Consider the following 20,031-nt stretch of genomic DNA (forward strand, 5'->3'; position numbering starts at 1 on the left):
TACGTTGGAGGTCCCAGAGCTGAAGCAATGTTCCAGGTGGAGTCTCATGAGAACGGAGAGGCAGAATCCCCTCCCTCAACGTGCTGGTCACACTTCTTTTGATGCGGCCCAGGATACAGTTGGCTTTCTGGGCTGCAAGCACACAGTGCTGGGTTGTGCTCAGCTTTTCATCAACCAACACCCCCATGCCCTTCTTCTTATGGCTGCTTTCCATCTATTCTCTGACCAGCCTGTATTTGTGCTTGGGACTGCCCCAACTCATGTGCAGGGCCTCAAGCTCAGAGGTCAATGTCCAGCCCTGTCCCAATCTGTGTAACCCTGGGCAAGCCCAGTAACATCTCTGTGCCCCCCATCTCCAGCTGTACATGAAGCCATCCAGCCACCCAGGGTCCTGCAGGGCCACCAGATGCTCCAGGACAGGGTCAGAAAAGCAGCTCCACAGAATTAGGTGGGTAAGAAAGAAAAAGAACAAGCCCATAACATGTTCCAAAGCTGCAACAATACCATTGCAAACAAACTACCAAATGTGACAGTGACAAGAACAGTGACCTACATTAGACATGAGCGTATTTTCATCTTAAGCGCAGTTTCATAAGTGCTTCATATCCCTTGGACGCTGGCAACGCAGAATGAAGGAAGCTGAGCCTGAATGGCGGAGTGCACAGCCCTTCACATTCTCCTTTGTGGGGTCACAGCCACAGGCAGAGAGTTCAAACATGCTGGGGAGATGAATGCTGCAAATGCCCAGTTTTTATGTTCCAGGTTTCTCTCATATGGCTTTTTTATAGATAGACTAAAACTAGAATAATTTTCAGTGATATTGCAGCCACAGCATAGTTTGCTTGGAAGATAAAGGCAGATACAACAGACCTGGGTCCAGACCAACTTTGGCCCTAGCACACTTTTGCAGGCAACAACATCCCTCAGAAAAATGGAAACCTAAATTTGTCCATCTCTCATTGCTTTTCTGTTGCACAAGTATACATAATAAACATCCAGGCTTAAATACAACACCACATACCAAACAAAAATCTCAATAAGCTACACATTCCCCCTGCCTTTTTAGGAACGCCATCGCACCAGACACACTCCCTTCTGTCCCCATTCACAGATGTGCAAAATGCCACCCTTGCAAGCAAGGGAAGGTTTGTAAAGGAGACCCAGTTCTCTGTCCTTGCCACCTCTCCCATCAATGTTTTTCAGCCCTTGGAAAGCACGACAGCCATTGCTGGCTGTAGGAAGCTCTCCCATCACGTAAGCAATGGATATCAAACAGGCGCATTATCTCTGGGCAAGCCGGAGCATCCCTGTTTCCTTACCACCGGTACAGAGGTGTAGGTGGCACAAACCACCTGGGTCACAGAGTTCCCGGCTCTCCCCTTCCTCCTCCTCCTCCTCCTCTTCCACCCTCAGCTCCTCTCTCCATCTCTTCCTCCTCCTCGATGACTTCTTCAGGATCTTCAACACCTTGTTCACTTTATTCATTTGGTCTCACAGCTGCAGAGAGGGGATGGGATCTCCTCAGCTCCTGTGTCTCGGCAGCTCCAGCTCCCCGGGAAGGAGGGACAGGCAGAAGCAGGCAGGTCACTGGGAGGCACGAAAGCGCTCGTGCGTGTGTGTATGTGTGCGTGTCTCTGTGTCAAAACCTTCTTTCCACCCAAAGAGAGTTTTGTGGGAGGGGGAAATGAGAGAGCGGGCATTTCTTCTGCCTGATGACTTGGGAAAGCTCATAACTCACAGGGGCAGCAGATCTTGAACAGGGTTTTCAATTTCTGTTTTCAACAATACATGCATTCTGGCAGATTTCAAATGCTCCTCAGGCAAAAAAAAGCCAGCACCAGCTCAGAAAAAGCAGTGACTCTGAAAGAATTCTGGCTCCATTTCAAAGATTAGAAGTAGCTAACGCAGACAGCCAACAATATCTGCATCTATGAGAAACGCTAAATATCTGGGCGCTCCGTAGGAAAGAACCCAGACTTTCCCGGACTTATGTAATTACTCACATTTATCCAGCACCTTTCAGACATCACTTTCTCACTGACACCTTTGGAAAGAGGTAAGTAATAGCCCCTGTTTCCTGCAGACGCAGCATGCGAAGTGGCTAGTCAAGACACTTTTAGTATAAGTACTGAATACAACCCTACAAATAGCATCTTTATTTCCAAAGTCTAGACTCTCTAAGCTTTCAGGATACCTTAGAGCATCTAAATGTCTTTAAATGACCCTCTGATATTTTTAAACAGACCTCCTGTCCATTGCAACCTCCAAAGATGGAGCTGAGTCCCTTCCACTACTGCCATGACTTAAATAGGTGCTTAGTAACCTGCTTGTACCCAGAGGAATCAGCAGCAGAAGCAGGTTATCAGTTCACTGATACTCATGTCAATCCTGGGTCAACCTACAGAGGTATTCGGATGCTCAGGTCCTGTTTGCAGGATGATCTTCCCTTGGAAAACTTTGAGAGTTGAGGTAACTGGGGCTACATACGGGTCCCACAGGACCCCTTTGCCCTCAGGTCCTGCAGAGCAACTCATAATTGTTCTACCTCCCACATGGATGCCAAGAAACTATCCACCCTGACTGACTCCTGGCCATTTCAGGGAAGAAAGGTGATTCTGGGGCAATTGACTGTCAGCTCAGGAAGAGCCCTCTCCATCCAGGACATCCGGTGGGATGGAAAGGTCCTTCTCCAAGCAACCACATGAGGGATAGACACAGCTGTGCCCAGCAGCAGGACTGGGAGCCCATTAATGCGCCTAAAATTCCATTTAGAGCGATATAATCAAGAACAAACCCTGCAGTAGACAGTATTAATGGATGTACAAATTAAATTATTATGCACTTCATTTAAGGCATTATAAATAGAGTCATTACCCTCACTGCTGAGCAAGATGCAACCCACCCCCACTGCCCCCAGTCCAAGGCCAGCACAGGGTAGACTGGCCCATCACTGATTCCAGTCTTAGTTAACCCTGTCAGGCCTGAACTCCCCTGCCAAGACATGGCCACAACAGCAAGTTTTGGCAGACACAAGCTTCTCAGCTCATAAAGGCCAATATTTTAACGAGATGCAGCCCCAGACGAGCAGTGCTGTGCAACTGCACCACCCCAGGAAACCGTGATGTTCCCACACATCCCTCTGGGGCACAATTCTTCTTCTTCTTCCACCTTTCTCCAGGGCAGGAGGTAATTCACACTACCTCATCTCAGCAGTTCACCACAACTGGAGCTGGCTCGGCTGCCCAGGAGCAAAGGCAGCTCTTCTGCTGAGCAAGGATCTCTCTGTCTCCTCCCCAGGGCAGGACGGATGTGGCTCCTTCCTCATGCTCCTGCCCATGGGAAGTAGCCAAATCAAACCCTGCTCTTCATGAGAGCTCATCCCCATTTGTACTGGTCTCTTCCATTTGCGATCCTCATGTTCTTTGCAAGCGTTAAGGTTTTCACAAGCGCCCTAGGAAATGGGCAGGGTGCTCATCCCAGCCTTGCCCAAGGGAGAAACCCTTTGTGGTGGTTCCCGGGTTAGATATCGAGCTGGCGCCAGAGTCCCAAAGCGAAGAGGAAAACGCTATGCAGGCAGCAGGGCTCAAGGGTGATGGGGTCTATAATTCCTGCTAACACACAGGAGAACCCAACCTTACCCACCCAGGGCAGGGACAGACTTCGCCCTTAGTCCTGCTGCCCTTTGCTCGGGCTCCTTCTTTGCACAATCTTCAGCATCCTGGTATCCTTCCCCAAACAATCCCCCATCTCCATCTCACCCCCATCCCAAACTCCCTCCATTTCCTCTCCTTTCCTCTGGAGAACAGCTCTAATCCTTCATGTATTCCTCAGTGAGATTTATGAGTACAATTTTGTTTTATTTTGATGGTTAATACTAGCACTAATGCTGCTGTCATGTCTACATAATTAATAATGAGACTAATAATGCCAAAACAACCCAAGAGTCACTTTATTGGTCTTCAGTGTCATTAGTTAGAGCTGACATAACCAATTCAAGTTGTCGTCCATACTGAGTCACCATTACCACTTTTCCCTATAAAAAACATGGATCTGGGCCTGTAATGCAGCCCAGACTCTCAATCCACCAAGCAACACAATAGAGGATCATGCATCAGGGCGATCCCCTTCTCATCTAATTAATATTTCAGAGACCTGCAGCAATACAGTGAGCTGCAGGGAAACAAGACAGCAGGGAGCAACAAAGCATTTTGCCGAGATGAGCTCTCAGGGACAAAAGATGCAGCTTGCACATCTCCCATGACTGTAAATGCCACTTGCACTCAGCCCACTCTGCATTCCCCTACCTGCCACAGCATTGTGTGGCCCATCACACACATGGAGAATGAAAAACAGTCTTTGATGCAATGTCACTGTCTGTCTGAGTGTGCAAGTACCTGTAGAAATGCTGCTGCCTACAGCAGAGATGTTGGTGCCCCCCCATTCTTAAAACCTGGTTTAGCTGGGCACTACAAAAGGCAACAAGCCACCACAAACCACCCAAGCTCAGCAGGCTACTTTTTCATTATTAAGTAATCATGAGATCTCATAATAACCTGGTTTGGAAGGATTTCTGCTTTACGGCCAGCCTGGCTGTTAATCCTGTAGATTGCGCTCACACTGCTTTCAAAATTTATTCTGCAGTCAGGGCAGCAAGTTGTTCTCTACTCATGTGAAGGCTGAAATCACTGCCTCAAAGCACTTACAATTTAAGGGGTGAAAATCCTTCAAAGCAACTCACTAAATACTGCGAGTACTGGAAACACTTTGGTTTCCATTTGGGCAATCGCACACTCTTTTCATGTCCTGTTCCCACTTAGCTTCACCACCTGCTTCTCACAAATTACCGGAAGCTGTTTGATTTGGTCAGAATTTAGGAAAGTTCAGTAATAACAGTTTAATATTGCTAAATTAATCCAAACTATTTACTTCTCCCTCCTTTTCCAATCACAGTCGTAGAGTTAAAGTATAGCAGCTATTAAGTGTTTTCCAAAGCAAGCCACGCATGTTTCAAATTGGTCTCAATTTAGCGGTTTTATTTTTGTGTTAAATGACAGGGAACAGCATTAGCACAAGGGTCATTACGTGAGTCAGCAGCACGCAGCGGCTGCCTCATGCCCAACAAGACTGGAAGAGCCTCCTGCTCCGCTCCAGCCCAGGCCTCCTCCTCTCCTCTGTGCTCCCGTTCAACCCCAGCCCTGACAGCAGAGCCATCCTGCACCCCACGGAACAGTCTGCATTATTAGGTATTTCTCAGCAGTGGAGCATCCCAGGTGATTTCAAACAGGAAAGCAGCCAATGCTCTTATCCTTAATTTTTACAAAACGTTGGTGCAGCGCATCCACCACAAATACAAAAGGGAGGGAGGTTTTCAGCAGGAAGACTCTAAGGGATGCAGAAACACAGCCCTGTTTACCTCTGCTAGGCTGCCCAAGTCACAGCCGATGGATTTACGCATACCCAAACCTCCGGCCTGGTTTTTGGCAGGCAGCCCTCAGGTAAAACCAGACGCATCCTTCTCCAGAGGTGGTACTTGGAAGTGAGTTCCCAAAGCCAACAGGTCAATCCCCACATCACCAATGGCAATCACAGGTCTGCTGCAGCATAGAGAGATGCAACAGAGACACCATGTCCTTGTTCAACACTAAGCAAGTGCCTCCGAAACAAAGGCACACATCCTACTCCAAGCACTTGCCTGATCCTTCTCTACCACTATATATTTTGCTTGTTGCGTAAATCCAGGTTTCTGCTCAGCTTAGTGAAGCTGGAGACAGCACAAAACTCCATCTCACTTGCTGCAGTTACCAATGACCCCACACAGCACTGCTGTTAGGCTTCACCCCATGAAGTCTTCAACTGTTTTAACGCCAATCTGTAGCACTGACCCGCTCTACACGTTTCTGCTGCCCCCCTGCCATGTAACTCCCTTCACTTGGATGTCTTCTGGCTGTTTCAAAGGCCACAAGAAGCTTTTGTGAAGGCAACCACTTGGTGTCTTGCAACTGCTGCATTTCAAGCAAATCAGTTTGGGCTTTCGGCTTTATTACAAAATACCAAACACGACAATAAATCAAGGCAACAAAGAAAGAGGATAGCGCTGGTTGGAGGTTTGCCACCTGTGCACAGCACCTCACCAGCTTGACTGCAGCTACTGAAATGAAAGTTGGGGACCTCAAAATCTTCAAACAGTGGAAGAGGACAGGCCTGACAGAACAATTAAGGATTCAGTTACTTCCAACTACACATGCTAAACTCATGCTTATTTCAAGGGAATCAAATGGCTTTAAACGTCTTCCCAATATTGAAAGCACCAGATGCAGATTGGGCTTTTTGTTTGTTTGTTTTGTTGGGACAAAACCCCACATATCTGTTCAAAAAATATCTGTGGATGAATAAAAGGCTGTAATCGCTGTAGAGACAACAAAAACCATACCAGCCACATAAATATATGTCAGTGCCTGACAGCAGCCACGGCACTTTCACTGTAACAATAAGAATGCCAAGACCAGGGAACAGAAGGGGGTCATTTATCATGGGAAATGATTAAACATGCCTGGGTAAAATATGGACTTATCTGACATGCATATTTTCTTATTTAGGAGGAAAATCAATTTCATTCACTCCTCCAGATTAAGGATTCCTGTGGCCAGGACTCAGCTCCGATGAGGGCTGCAAGAGGAAGGCTGTTCCCAAATTCCTAACCGCTTTGCCCCTCTTCCCTGAGCTTCCACCCAGGATCTCTGTGTGCAGAGCATCCCAGCTGGCTCCTCACTGACTGTTAATTAGAGTCTCTCCTGACCCCTGAAGCTGCCATCCCCAGGGAGAAGCAGCCAGCACTGCTCCTAAACCCCACCACCTTCTTAATGTTCTCAAGAGACACCACATGGAAATGAGGTCATGGGCCTATTTCAGCTGCTCTGAGGCTCAGATTTGCTGGTCGGGTACTGAGGAAATTGAAACAAAACTACTCCGAAAAGATGGCACTGCAAAGGAAAGCACACCAATGTTTCTGGTGCAAGAATGTTACCGCACCAGCACCTCAGACAGTTAAGAAACAGAAGGAATGACATTTCTGCACCAAATTTCCCTCTCTCTTCTTTCTCCAGCCCATCTCAAGTCAAACCCAAACCTCGGTGTGATTTCCACGTGCTCTCTGCCACCAATCTGCCTTTGCTTCCACGTTGAAGTCATGCATCAGCAGGATGGTTAAGGAAGGACATTTCCACACCAGGCACTGTCAGTACAGATTTTTTTCACTCCTCCCTTAAGCTCCTTGGGGGTGTAATTTGCAGGAAGCCCAAATAAAGCAGATGTCTGAACCCCTAGGCTTGCAGAGGTAGGTATTACTGATGCCTGTCACCAACGGCACTGAAGTTTACCATATTCTCCCCAGACATTTAGGTTCTGTCCTGTAATCACTACAGATATGCCCAGGTGAAGTTGAGGCTCTTATTGAAAAAATAATCACTGCACAGCAGCTCCAAATAAACAACAGTTCTTGCTAAAGAACTTCATTATAGTAACAGCTCCCTGGATTTTATGAGGACTAGGTTTTAGCTCCATATTCCCACATTTCCATGCTGTTTCATGAGCTTGTATTTTCCTAAAACATGTCAACCCTGGCTGCTGGTGAGGGGCTGCCAGCCCAATATCAACACTTGGTACCAGAACTTCAGGATGGAAGAAAAGGAAGAGGTAAAGAGAAAAATGGGAATGAGGAGATGGGCAAGTAGAGAGAGGAGGAACAGAAATAAAAGAGGTTTCTGATGAAGGATATGCTTTTCCAAAGGAGGAGCAGGTTCTAAGAAATCTTTTGATAGAAGCAGCTCCATTTTCATGGGCATCTACAGGACCCTTGTCACTGCCTCGCTCTGCTGTGTTTCTTCAAGGTTTCCAAGTCCATGTAGCCACAACATAGATAACACTCAAACAAACTGGGTTGGGGGTCTGTTAGGACAATCTCAACAGTGAAAAGAGAGAAGAGGAGGGATGAAATCACATGGATCAGGCTGTGCAAGGACTCAGGATCAGACGGATGCTGGAGACTGAACGAGAAGCACGTGCAGTTGGGTTTTCACTTTGTGTAGTACAAGCATCCGCCATGGTGGCCAAACTAACTGCGTGGTTCAGCAGCTTGCCCAGCCCTGGCTGACACAGGCACGTTCCTGGCATGGAAGCACAGGGATCCACGGAGCCACAGAGGCTGGATGCCCCAATAACTGCAAAGTGGACATGATTTTCTTTAGTTTCCTACTGCCTCTCACCGAGGAGCTCAAATGAAGCTGACAAGAATAAAGACAAGTTCAGCCAAAGTCCCATGGAAATGCCAGGCAGCAACTTACTCTCCTGGAAACACATTTCACTGTTTGAATGAGGAATACTGTGAAATTTCAACTTGGAAAAAATTGAAGTTTAGGTGTGTCCTGATTCAGAATGCATTTTTTGCCCCACAAACCTCAGAAATTATTATGGAAATCAACTTCTCGGTGGGCTTTAATGCAAATAAACTTAACTCCAAACACTTCCTAAATCTCACAAGTATCCACAGCAGTGACTGCTGCAGGCAAACAGACGATGCCACATCCACTTCAAGAGAATCTGAAGAATGCCCTTGTCCTGATGAAGGAAAAAGCTCTAAACTTTTGGGAAAAAAAAAAAAGGAATAAAGCCTGTGGCAGTTGAGACTCATTATCACCAAACAGCCCCAAATGGTTATTTCAAGGTTTCTGGCTGAGTCAGCTGTCAAAACCTTCCATCCTAATCAATGTTTATAAGAGCATTTGCACATAGTGGGGTTTCAGCCAAGTCAACAGTCCAGCTCTTAGTAATTAAACAGAACCACCCATGATGTAAAAAAACAAACAGTATTGTCTCAGTTAAGGAAAGATGTGCTGGGTGAGTCAGACCTATACATGGAAATGCTGCTTCCAAAAATTTCATCCACTGGAAGTTACTCTGGAAGAGGATAGACAGGGCTAAGTGAAAAGGGACAAAGACATATTCCTAAACTTGGGTTGAATCCAGAAATTAATTTAACTGGGACATTCTAAGAAATGGAAAAGGTAAAAGGAATTTATTTAAAACTGGTATTTTCTTTTTTATAGGGCTTGGAAAACAAATGCAGCTCAATTAGGTTGGTTTTTTTCCTCCGTTTTTGGAGGAGTTGTTCTGAACACCTGGGTAGCTGAAAGTCTTATTTAACATTAGAGACCTACAGAATTCTATCACTGAAATAAGAGGATAGTCTTGTATCTCTCCATCGCACAAACCACCAACTCAAGCCAGGAAATAAGAGAAGGCTCCTGTCGCTCACGGCTGGAGTAGCAAAAGCAGCCCCAGTGCCAAGCGAGCTCGCTTTGCCTCGGCCGTGACATCTCCACAGGCTGTACCCCTCTCCAAAACAGATGTGCAGTGTGGAGCGGCCTATTCAAGACATGTTTATTAAAGACCAACCGAAGAATTAAAAATAGCTCTGCTATCCTCAGCTGAAAATTAACCTGTGGTTGCGGAGTTTGGCTTCGATGTTACCGACTGCAATCCCTGGGAACAGCTGATGGATGGAGCCTGGAAGGCACCATCAGAAGTCTGTGATCCTGACACCCACCCCGATGCATGACCACACAAGGGTCCCCTCCCTCCCTGCGCTACCAGCACAACATTAATTCCTGGTGGAACAACAAGCCCATCAACTAATCATGACAAAAAGCATTAATGACCTTGCCTTTCCTCATGCCAAGGCATTCTTAATGCACATAACCACTGCGAGTGATCGACACGGCTATAAACACAAGCAAGAAAATCCCAGTCAAGTGAATATCGCCCCATTATTCCAGAACTTCTGACAGCATCCCATTATGTCAGATTGCATTGGGTAAGGTCATATAATCCATCATAACCTGACTTAATGAGGCAATTAAAAACAAATGCATTTCATGGACAAACGGCTTGCTATATAGCACTTCCCTGATTCCACTTGGCTTCACATTTTCTTAGGGGTGAAGAGTCCAAGACAAACTAAAAAGGAGTAAAGGAGCTATTTATTTAACTTCCTTTCAAGTACATGAAGCATAAAAGTGATACTCTCCTTCAAACAACAGGTAAATAGCTATGTATCCGAGGGTGACAGCAGAAAGGTTTCCTTGGGGCTGAACAGATAAAAAACACACAACAAAAGGCATTTTGAGCCTTTTTTAAAAGAGTAATGTAAGAACAGCATGACAGCAAGGCTTTGCAGAAGGGCTGAAATAAAACATTCCAAAGCATCACCATGGACTGGTACTGCACACACACAGAGTTCTGAATCACCGCAGCAGGACTACCCCAACCTGAAGCCACAGCACATCCAGAAATGCAGGGGTTTCCCTTTTTTTGTTGTTAGATGTATTTTTCGGTAACTATAGCGCAGGACACCCTCCTCGGTTCAAAAGGTTCCTCCTCCACCTGCACAGGAGACAAAGCTTCAGGCTAGAAGCACTTTGGCTACTTGGACACACCAAACCTCCCCCCTTCACACAGCACCCCTGGGAGTCAGTACATCCGCAGGCAATCTGTTTTTCCTGTAAAGTACGGATTACTAGTCAGTGCAAGAGATAAGGCACCAAGCTGGTTGGGCTGACCACCTAGGATTATTTGTACTTTTTCCTTCTTTATTTCTTTTGAGAGAGTTGCACTTTGTTTTATTTTTTTTGAAAAGCAGCATGTTGGATCTGGCTTCTTTACCTTAGCATCATCTGGTACCCTCAGGCAACGGACCCCTCACCGCCCGGGTCATTTGGAGAAGCACAAGTAGCAGCGCAACTGCTCGGTTTGTCCAAAACACCAGAAGTCATGTTACAGGCAATTAATAGGGGAAAATTTAATTTGTCACTGAGGAACACGCACCCACAGGTTCATCCATCGCTTCGGCAGGACACGCCAGCCAGGGAGCACCCGAGGACACAGCTTTGCTGCCACCGTGGAATCACTGGTCAGAGTTCCCAGTGGTCTCGGTCTAATTTCCCTAAATCATTTACTGATCTCAGAGGTGACACTAATGCACTGCTGGTGAAAACTGAGAGCAGAACTCATCCGAGAGATCCCCGACTCCTTCCTCATCCTGAGCAGCTTGAAAGAAGCAGACCTGGCACGCTCAGCTGTCAAAGCAACACAGATACAGAGTCCAAAGAGCCCGCAGGGCACGCACAGCATCCATATGTATATGATACATCACAAAGTCACATAAACAGGGTCATAGCCATACCTAATATCCACTCTCAAATATAGAAGAGAGAATTCCGTGCTGATACAGACCAGTAACAAACTGGGATTTGCTCATCCTGCAGAAAAGATGAGCGCTTTGTAATGATTCCAAAACCGAAACTTTCTGTCTCAGGGAGACAGAAGAGCTGAAAGGGAACCCTCAGTCCCCTCTAAGGCTGCACGTCTGTCTGTCTGTCTCCCCACTCCGAACTACAAGGCAGGAGGTGCTGGGAGGTCAGTCTGTGCCTTGCAAAAACCAGGAGGAGCTGCAGCTTCGCACAGACTGCGATACATTTCTGTGGATGTAAATGCATTAGGCAGGAGCAGTTGCACATGCAGTGCACAGGGACTAATAGCAAAACAGGCCATGGAAGAAATGTATTCCTGTTTCCTAGCGAAGTAGTTACTGCATTTATTTTGCCCCAAAAAAAGAAAACTACAGAACTTCAAATGAGCAAGAATCCCTGAGTCCTCAAATATCTTCAGAGCTATTGAATTGGGTGACCTGAAAACAACCGCTCACTCAATAAATAGGATTTTTATAAATACATGTATCAGCAAATGAATATTTAATGTTTTCTGTACATATCAGTGTTCAGGGCTTGCAATATTTAAGCAATAAGATTTGTCAGAAAATGTAGTGGTCATGAGATAATTACATCTCTGGGGTATATTGATGCACAAAGGGCAGACAAGCACAGTACTATGTCAGGATTGTGATTATGTCATGATTGTAACATCATCTAGAAATATGTTATTGCTAGTAAAAAAAGAATCTCTACACGATGACCACTGCACAGCTTTCTTGGCTTCAAATCAAATAGCGGTATGTTCTTTATCAAAAATAATAATTACACCACTATACTGGCAATGTTGTCATCGCAACTGACAATATTTTCATTAGAAGCTGCTTTCTACCACTAAATACGCTATTAAACATACAAGGAATTCTCAGCCTACAACATATTTTCTCATGTTTGCCCCTGAATTTAGAGCCAATTATACTTCTTGTCAGAAGGAAACCATTTCAAAAGTGTTCCTTTTAGCTCTTTCTGATATTTCTGAATAAAAATAGATGTCCCCTGTCAGCAAAATGCTAACATATGGGCTTTAGGAAGAATTCAGTCACGCTTAAGTACTTTGATGAATCAGGACCTAAGACATTTTTTAGATACCGTAAGCCTAATTCTGCCCTCCTTTTATGCTGATGTCAATCTAGACTAACCTCATTCCCTTCACCACAGCTAAATCCAGACTGACATCAGCACAGTCAGACCCGGCTTCCTGCTCTTTTAAAGGCTTCCTCACTGCAAAACCCCAATAAAATTTGTTGCTAGGGCAAACACCTCCCTTGAAACTCCTGGTGTGACACAGTCCTACCCTGCGGGTCCAAGGCCTGACCAGGGTTGCACGTAGGAGAACATCAGGAGACACCACCCATGTACAAGGTTTGCCAGCGCTGTGGACTATCAGCAAACATTTTACTTTTTAGGACCACTGCCAAGCTGAGCCTTAGGGGAGGCTTATTTTATGCAAGAGAAAAGTGCTGATATCCAGGCTTTGCCAAGTCTGTTTTTCCTGGTGGATCTAGAAGGAAAGGGTCTGCATAGGGGGTAGCAACGGACCCTCTGCTCCCCCTTTTCTAACCCAGGTTTTTGCAGGGACATAATCAGCCATCCCATGCCAGAGCAGAGCGATACAACCAGCACCAGCACTACGCCATGAGGAGCAGGTTCGGCTGTTAAGAGGAACAGAGCTGTGATTTTCAGGAGTGTTTCTCCCTGCCCTTATAAATAAATGACTTACTGGCTCTTTGACCAGCAGACTGGTACTTCCCATCCCTTTCAAGGTGATTTTCACCAACCTTCTGGCAACTCGTAAGTCACATCCTGAGCAGGTGAGGAAAGATTTACAGGAGCTGCGTAGGTAAAAGCAAACAAAGCAACCACCTACAGCTTCCTATAGCAGCACAACAGATTGCAAGTCGCAAAAAAGCCCAGCAGCGTGCCACCCCGGGATGGTTTGGAGACCACAGTTACTGCTTTTCAAAAGCAAGAGACTGGGACAAGCCATCCTAGAAAACGAGACTGGAATCTCAGTGGGTTTCCACCCAAATAAATAAAGCTAATACAAGGGACCAGGCAGAATACAGGAAATTTTGCAGATAGACAAAACAACTTACTGCCCTGTCCCTCTCAGCTCTATCCTGTTCCTTTATCTTTGATTCGAGATAAGTTCCCAAAAGCATCTTGCACAGAGAAGAATTGTTTTAGAAGATACCCTGCCAAACCAATGAACAAGAACAATGGTAACACTTTTTTGTTCTGTAAGAAATCACCACAGAAAAATAATATTATTACAGAAAAACATTCTCTCTCGAAGCTGTTTTGTGTGGGGAAGGCATAAGATCATACACACACAAAAAAGTAAATCCTTCCTACCTCCCCCCACTCCCTATTTGCAGTTTGTTCAGTGCTGGAGTTGAGCAAACAAGTTGGGGGTTAATCCTGCAAGGCGCTGAGCAGCTCCTGCAACACACCTTAAGACTTCACACCCCTAATTAACGATTAATTAGGACAAAGTGCTTTGCCTTCTCCAGTGAAGTGAAGAGAGTCCAGCTGAGATTCAGCTGAACAGCTGATATGCTCAACGTGCTGGAAAAACACGCCTTGCATGGAGCGGGCTCCGATCGGGATTGAGGAGGCATCGCGGCGCCAGGGCACGGGGACACGATCCGCTGGCAGCCAGCCTGGCCCCGAGCGGCTCTCGCTGCCCATACCCCATCCCTGACCGCTCCAGATTGCACATAAACACCACACAGAAAAACAGAACCGAGTGCAAGAATACTACAACTATAAACTGAGTGATGAAAGCCTTATGAAAGGCACATTGAAGAGTGGTTTTACTATCTTAATTCAGCATCTGAGTGCATAAATATGAAGGGGCACATTATTAATTATAGGATATGTCCTATTTTTGACTGAGGAGCTCTTCTTTCACCTCAGTGGTTTAATGGTGATTAACCAAACAGGCAGCCCTTCCACACCCTGATGAAACCACAGAGACACAAGCTTCTCAGTGCCCAATTCCCCTCTCCCCAGCCAAAGCTGCTCTAAATCCTGGGTCCTGTGTTCCCCACAGCCACGCCATCCCTACAGCATTAATCACCACAGCATCCAACTGTTTCACAACTTTTGAGTGATTGACCTTCATAATCCTCCTCAGAAGCGAGGAGGGGGTTTCTGCTCTCCTGCAAGAGCATCCCGCTGCACACAGCCACAAACAGCCAGGAGATGATTCTTTTTCAAAATCCCATTTTGACACTTGAGAAGAGATATATAAGAAAGTTCAACCTTGCCATTGTTCTGGCCAGCAGCGTACAAGTCAGATAAAAACTGCTGTATGTGGGACAGAGCAGGTTTGCAGACCCTGCGCTTGAGCAACACTGAGACCGTACACTCTAAGAAATCTTGGCTCTGTGCATGCAACTAAACAAGTTTTTTTAGTCTGATGGAATATAGGCCAATGCATTCCCCGTGCTCTCTTCCCCAAGAGGCACAAAACATTTATTCAGTCATTTCATTAATTCAGATTTTACACATCAAAGTGAAGTACTCTGGGTTTGTTTCTGGATGGGACTGAAGATGCTCCAAACATCAGAGCCTGGTGGGAGAGGACATCTGAGCCCCGGTGTGAGCCCAAACACCCGTGTGGGCAATGACTGCTTAAAGATGGCAAAGGGTGCTCAGGTGCACGTCAACCTCTTGGGGATCCTGAGCAGAGGAGACATTAAGGAAACTCCCCATTAAAAAGAGAGTAAATACAAGGCCATTTCATTTTCTTCTCCTTTTTATGGTTCTCTTTTATTATGATAATGTCAAGTAATGACATGCTGCAGGCTGCGCCATACAGTGAAAGAGCATCTCTGTCTCATGTCCACCATGCTGTCTGATTTCCCACCTCTGCAGAAATACTGCGAGAGTAAATGCACACACCACTATCCCATCCTCTCCTCCCAGATCACAGCTCCTCTGTGTGCTGGGAGATCCTGTCCAAAGAAAATTTCTCCTGCTGCTGGGCTGGGCGAAACTCAGCACATGAAGATATTAGAAGACACACAGGCAGATCTGGAAAGCAGCGAAATCCAAGCACTGGAGACTCATCTGTCACAGAAAGCATTCAAATATGTATGTATATTAAAAAAAGGCAACTTATTCATCACACCTGTGTACCATCAAAAGGACAGGCTCCTTGTGCCTGCTGACCATCCTTGTCCACGCTCTGCTGTAGCCGCACTGCTCAGTCCTCAGATGGGACAAGAAACAAGAAAGGCTGAAAAATACCTTGAAATGGAGCAGCTGTTTAGAAAGCGAGAAAACATGGTTTCCTCCAGGAGACTCCTGAACTCATCATTTACTCATCTGCATGAGGGAGAAACCAGAGCCTGTTGCCTCTATCGCAGGAGAATAAAAATAAGCTACAAAGATTATGTTGAAATGATCTCATTTTTCCAATCTCCCTCATCCGAGTTTCCCAGCTTCTAGCAGGGACCAAGGAGCCCTGGGTTGCAGAGCTGAACCGGAGCAGAAACAGAGAGGACATCTCACATTGCAAGAGAGGATTTTTAAAACAAACAACAAAAAACAGGGGGAAGGGGGGGAAGTAGATTTGGGAGAAGTAATTAAGCATTTTCCATCAAACTTGATATTTGGCATCTGCTCAGGTGTCTGCTGAGACTTGCTTTGTTTCCAGTTAATACGTATGACAATGCAATTTAGCCTTTAGCTAAATAACTCACAAGAGCCCAAATTCGGGGAGGCAGGAAGGCAGGTTTAGGGGTAGGAGGGAGGAGATGGGCAGCATCTTATTTACTTCGCTTTGAAAAGTGATGCAGGGCATCTGGTTGCACATGTGTATACAGACATACCAGAGAAGCAGCATAGCCACATCTGACCTGGGTTAGACCCGGCTAAACAGCACAGCCACAAATATGTACAGCACTGATGAGATTATCCTGCATACAAGGCTCAAACCAGCTTTCTGTTACTGGGCACATTTGTGCTTCTATGACACGGTTGAAATGAAGGAATTGGTCCCACAGATGATTATATACATCTACATTTAAGTGCAACAGTTCTCTTTGCTGTGGAAAGCCCAACCTTTTCTAGCATCTAGCACTGAGCTTTGCAAACACAAGGAGACCCAAATTAAGGACCCTTTCAGACCTGTGGTGGAAAGGAAGCAAGCTGGTCATTTCCAAGTCACCTAGGAAAGCCTGAGTGTTGTCACCCTCCCACTTCCCATAACTTATGACCATCCCTATACATTCTCGGTTCAGCAGGTGGACCCGACCCTGCCACATCAGCAGCAAGTGCTGCCTGTTTGCTGGAGTGATCCAAACACACGGCGAGTTGAGAGAAGGGAACGGAGCGGGAGAAGGGGCTGGGAAGTGTGATGGGAGCAGCTGAGGGACCTGGGGGGTTCAGGTGGAGACCAGGAGCTGAGGGGAGACCTTCTGATCTCTGAACTGCCTGAAAGGAGGTTGGAGCATGGAGGGGTTTGGTCTCTTCTCCCAAGTAGCAAGTGATAGGATGAGAGGAAATGGCCTCAAGTTGCACTGGGGGAGGTTTAGATTGGATATTAGGAAACTTTTTTTTTCACAGAAAGGGTTGTTGGGCATTGGAACAGGCTGCCCAGGGCAGTGGTGGAGTCACCATCCCTGGAGGGGTTTAAAAGACACTGAGATAAGGTTCTCAGGGACATGAGTTAGTGCCAGGGGTGGGTTAACGGTTGGACTCTATCTTGCAGGTTTCTTCTAACAAAAATGATTCTATAAAATCTCTCCCAGCTACATCTTGCAGAGATAACAGCTTCCTGCAGGAAGATATATGCGTGCTTTTGGGTGCAAAAAGGAGTGACAGAGTCATGTTCTGACCTCATGCGGTATCCAGATGAAGACTACCTGCCAGTCAAGAAAATTGCAATTAAAGTTCTTGACATGAGCAATAGAGACGAGCCCTTGGAAGTCACCTTCCTGAGTGATTCACAGGAGACATGTCAGCAGTAGAGCCCGGTGCTCTGGGATTACTGAACTGAGGTGTAAATCAGACACTGCTCCGTGCACTCCTGATTTGTGTGATGGAGATAACAGGACCATGCACCCTTTACAACCTCAGCCCTCCTCACAGCCCCACTCCATTCACTGCATCTGCTGCCCGTGCCAGCAGCTTCACAGGCAGCTGTTATCAGCCACACGCTCACACCAGGAAGGTCATGAGACATCCCACATCCCCCTTTTCCAGGCTGCTGATGCATGGGGTATATGTTCCCCAACACAGAGACAGCTCATTAAAGCAGTTTTCCTCCCTTCCTGCTTATACCAATAAATTGTGCCACCCGTATTTATGACTCTAGTTGTCCACAGACACCAGGGCTCTGGGAGAAGCCCTAAAGCATTTTTTCTGCGGCCCATGGCTACACAAAAGGAGTCAAACACAGACCCAAGGTAGATCTAAGGCACAAGTGCCCAAAACAGAGATGCATCTCACAACAGTCTTCACGAGAGATGTGAAGGAGAAAGGAATAAACCACCATAAAAAGAAGGGCAGGATTTGCTCTGAGGTGCTTGCTGCAGGCTGATGTCTGCCCCAAGCCCTCCTGAAAGTGTCTTTTATCTGGGTTTCTGTTAAATGTGTGATTCTATTTACATACATCCAGCTAATTCAATCAAAACTGAAGTCTAAATTGGTCCTCAAGGGAATCCTCAAAAACACTTTTTATCTTTGTGCAGAAATGAATATTAGAAGGAAAACTGGGTTGGAGAACTGTCTCCCAGCAGCTCAGAAATACTGTATAGACTGCACACACCAAACCCCACCTGGGCTTCAGGCAGGGACACAGCGCAGCACGCAGGTCACTGAGCACCCAGGGGGGAAGGACAGGGCTCTGACTTCATGGAGATCCAGTGAGGTGACAAACAGGAATGAACATCTTTGTAACTAGTGAGGTCCTTCTCCAGTGGGGCCCAGGTGAGACACCTCTCTTGGCTTTCTAGAGAACTTTGTCTCTCGCCTGGCAAAGAGCTTCAAGACAAAGGCCACAGAAGTAATAAAAAAGGAGACCAACCACAGTGACTTAAATCCCACCTCTTTCCTTCACTGAGCTTTGCTCTAAGTCTCCCTAAGCTGGTCCTGCTCTTCTCAAAGCCAAAGTGCAGATTGTAGTATTTTCCATTCATCCATAGCATGCTAAGTTACACAAAACCCACCCTCCCTTGTCTGCTTTTTCTCTTCCTTTTAACACTGAACTAATCTTCAATATGTAAGAACTCTACCGGGCTGGCAACGTGGAGAGATAAACTTAATCCTATGGCACGTGTGGCAGAGGCAGCAGCAAGACGAACCCTCGGTGCCCCCCGCCACAGCCAACGCTTGGTTTATGCGCCAAAATCCTCCCATCTGTATGTCCAGGTATCAGACATGGATTTGTCCACAAGGGAATAAATGGATGCCACCATGTCATTGTACACAAACCACCCAACAGCCATGTTATTGTGAGGACCTTTTCCTGCATATAAACTCATGGTCTAGACTGAAAATGCATCAATTCAGCAACAAATCCCTTCAAACAGTGATTATGGTATTTGATTATATTCATATGTTAGAACATGGTCAATTTATGATGCAGATTCCCTGTCCTTGTGTAGATATATCCTTAGCGTTTCAGTTTGCCTTCTCAAAGGACAACTTCTGGGTCAGAGGGTAATTTTTAGAGGAATTTTGTATAGCAATAGCAGCATTTTCAATGAAAAGAATACAGAGATATTAATGCTAGAAAGACCTCAGTTAAAAAGAGGCTGCTGTGCTAAGCACTGCTGTATTTGGGCCAGCTAAAAAACATAACAGAAAGAAAACTTCAGAACAAAAAGTAAAAACAATACTAGATTAACAGAATTCATATGGGAAAAATTCATCTGCTTTTTTTCAGGCATGCTTAGTGTAGGGTTTTTTTTTTCTGAGGTGCTGATCAAAAGTGCTGTTGACTGACAAATTCTCCCTTTTTCCCCAGTTCCTCCTAAGAACAGCCACCAACCAAGAAGAACTTGACATCCAAACAATGGCTGTACACTAACCTTAATCCTCTACAGAGTATATCAGTGAATCTCCACCACTCAGTACTCTCTAGAACTACCCTGAAGGGCAGTTCTAGCCAGGTGGGGATTGGGCTCTTCTCCCAGGCACTCAGCAATAGGACAAGGGGGCAGGGGTTCAACTCCGCCAGGGGAAATTTAGGCTGGCTACTAGAAAGCAATTCTTTGCAGAGAGAGTGGTCAGGCATTGGAATGGCTGCCCAGGGAGGTGCTTGACTCGCCCTGGAGGTTTTTCAACTGAGACTGGACATGGCACTTAGTGCCATGATCTGGTCAATGGACTGGAGTTGGACCAAGGGTTGGACTTGATGATCTCTGAGGTCTTTTCCAACCCAGTCGATTCTGTGATTAACTGACCTTTCCCATTGCCTCTCACCACCAGTGAGGTGGAAGCACAGCTGTGAGCATGGCCAGGAGGGCAGCTGAGGAGGAGAAGGACATTGCTCGGTGGCAAAACTAAAAAATTAAAAGTTAAAAAATAATAATAATTCAAGAAATCCTAAACTCAGTCACCAGTTAAAAAAAAAAAATAAAAACATGTTTCGCAGTAGCCAAAGTTGATATAGCATCAGCCACGGTGACCTAGGCTAAGGCTCCATCTAGCTTGATGTGCTGTCTTCAGCAGAAGACACAAGAAAACATCCAAT

General features: G+C 46.0%; 1 protein-coding gene across 6 annotated transcripts in view; it reads right to left on the minus strand.

The window, feature by feature from the left end:
- The window catches only part of GRIP2 (glutamate receptor interacting protein 2), a 260,711-nt gene that overhangs the window by 134,496 nt on the left and 106,184 nt on the right, over positions 1-20,031 (minus strand). For 2 of the 6 annotated variants that reach the window (XM_071812943.1, XM_071812944.1), the window contains exon 1: positions 1,320-1,539. The exons of 3 other annotated variants lie outside the window; for them this stretch is intronic. In XM_071812943.1, coding sequence (XP_071669044.1) covers positions 1,320-1,485 — 166 coding nt within the window. In that variant the 5' untranslated portion in view covers positions 1,486-1,539. Of the gene's footprint in view, positions 1-1,319; positions 1,542-20,031 lie in introns of those variants that run through there. One more of the 6 variants, XM_071812950.1, reaches the window with a different exon arrangement.

Source organism: Patagioenas fasciata, chromosome 10 (genome assembly GCF_037038585.1).
Source record: "Patagioenas fasciata isolate bPatFas1 chromosome 10, bPatFas1.hap1, whole genome shotgun sequence".
In the NCBI taxonomy this organism is placed as follows: domain Eukaryota; kingdom Metazoa; phylum Chordata; class Aves; order Columbiformes; family Columbidae; genus Patagioenas; species Patagioenas fasciata.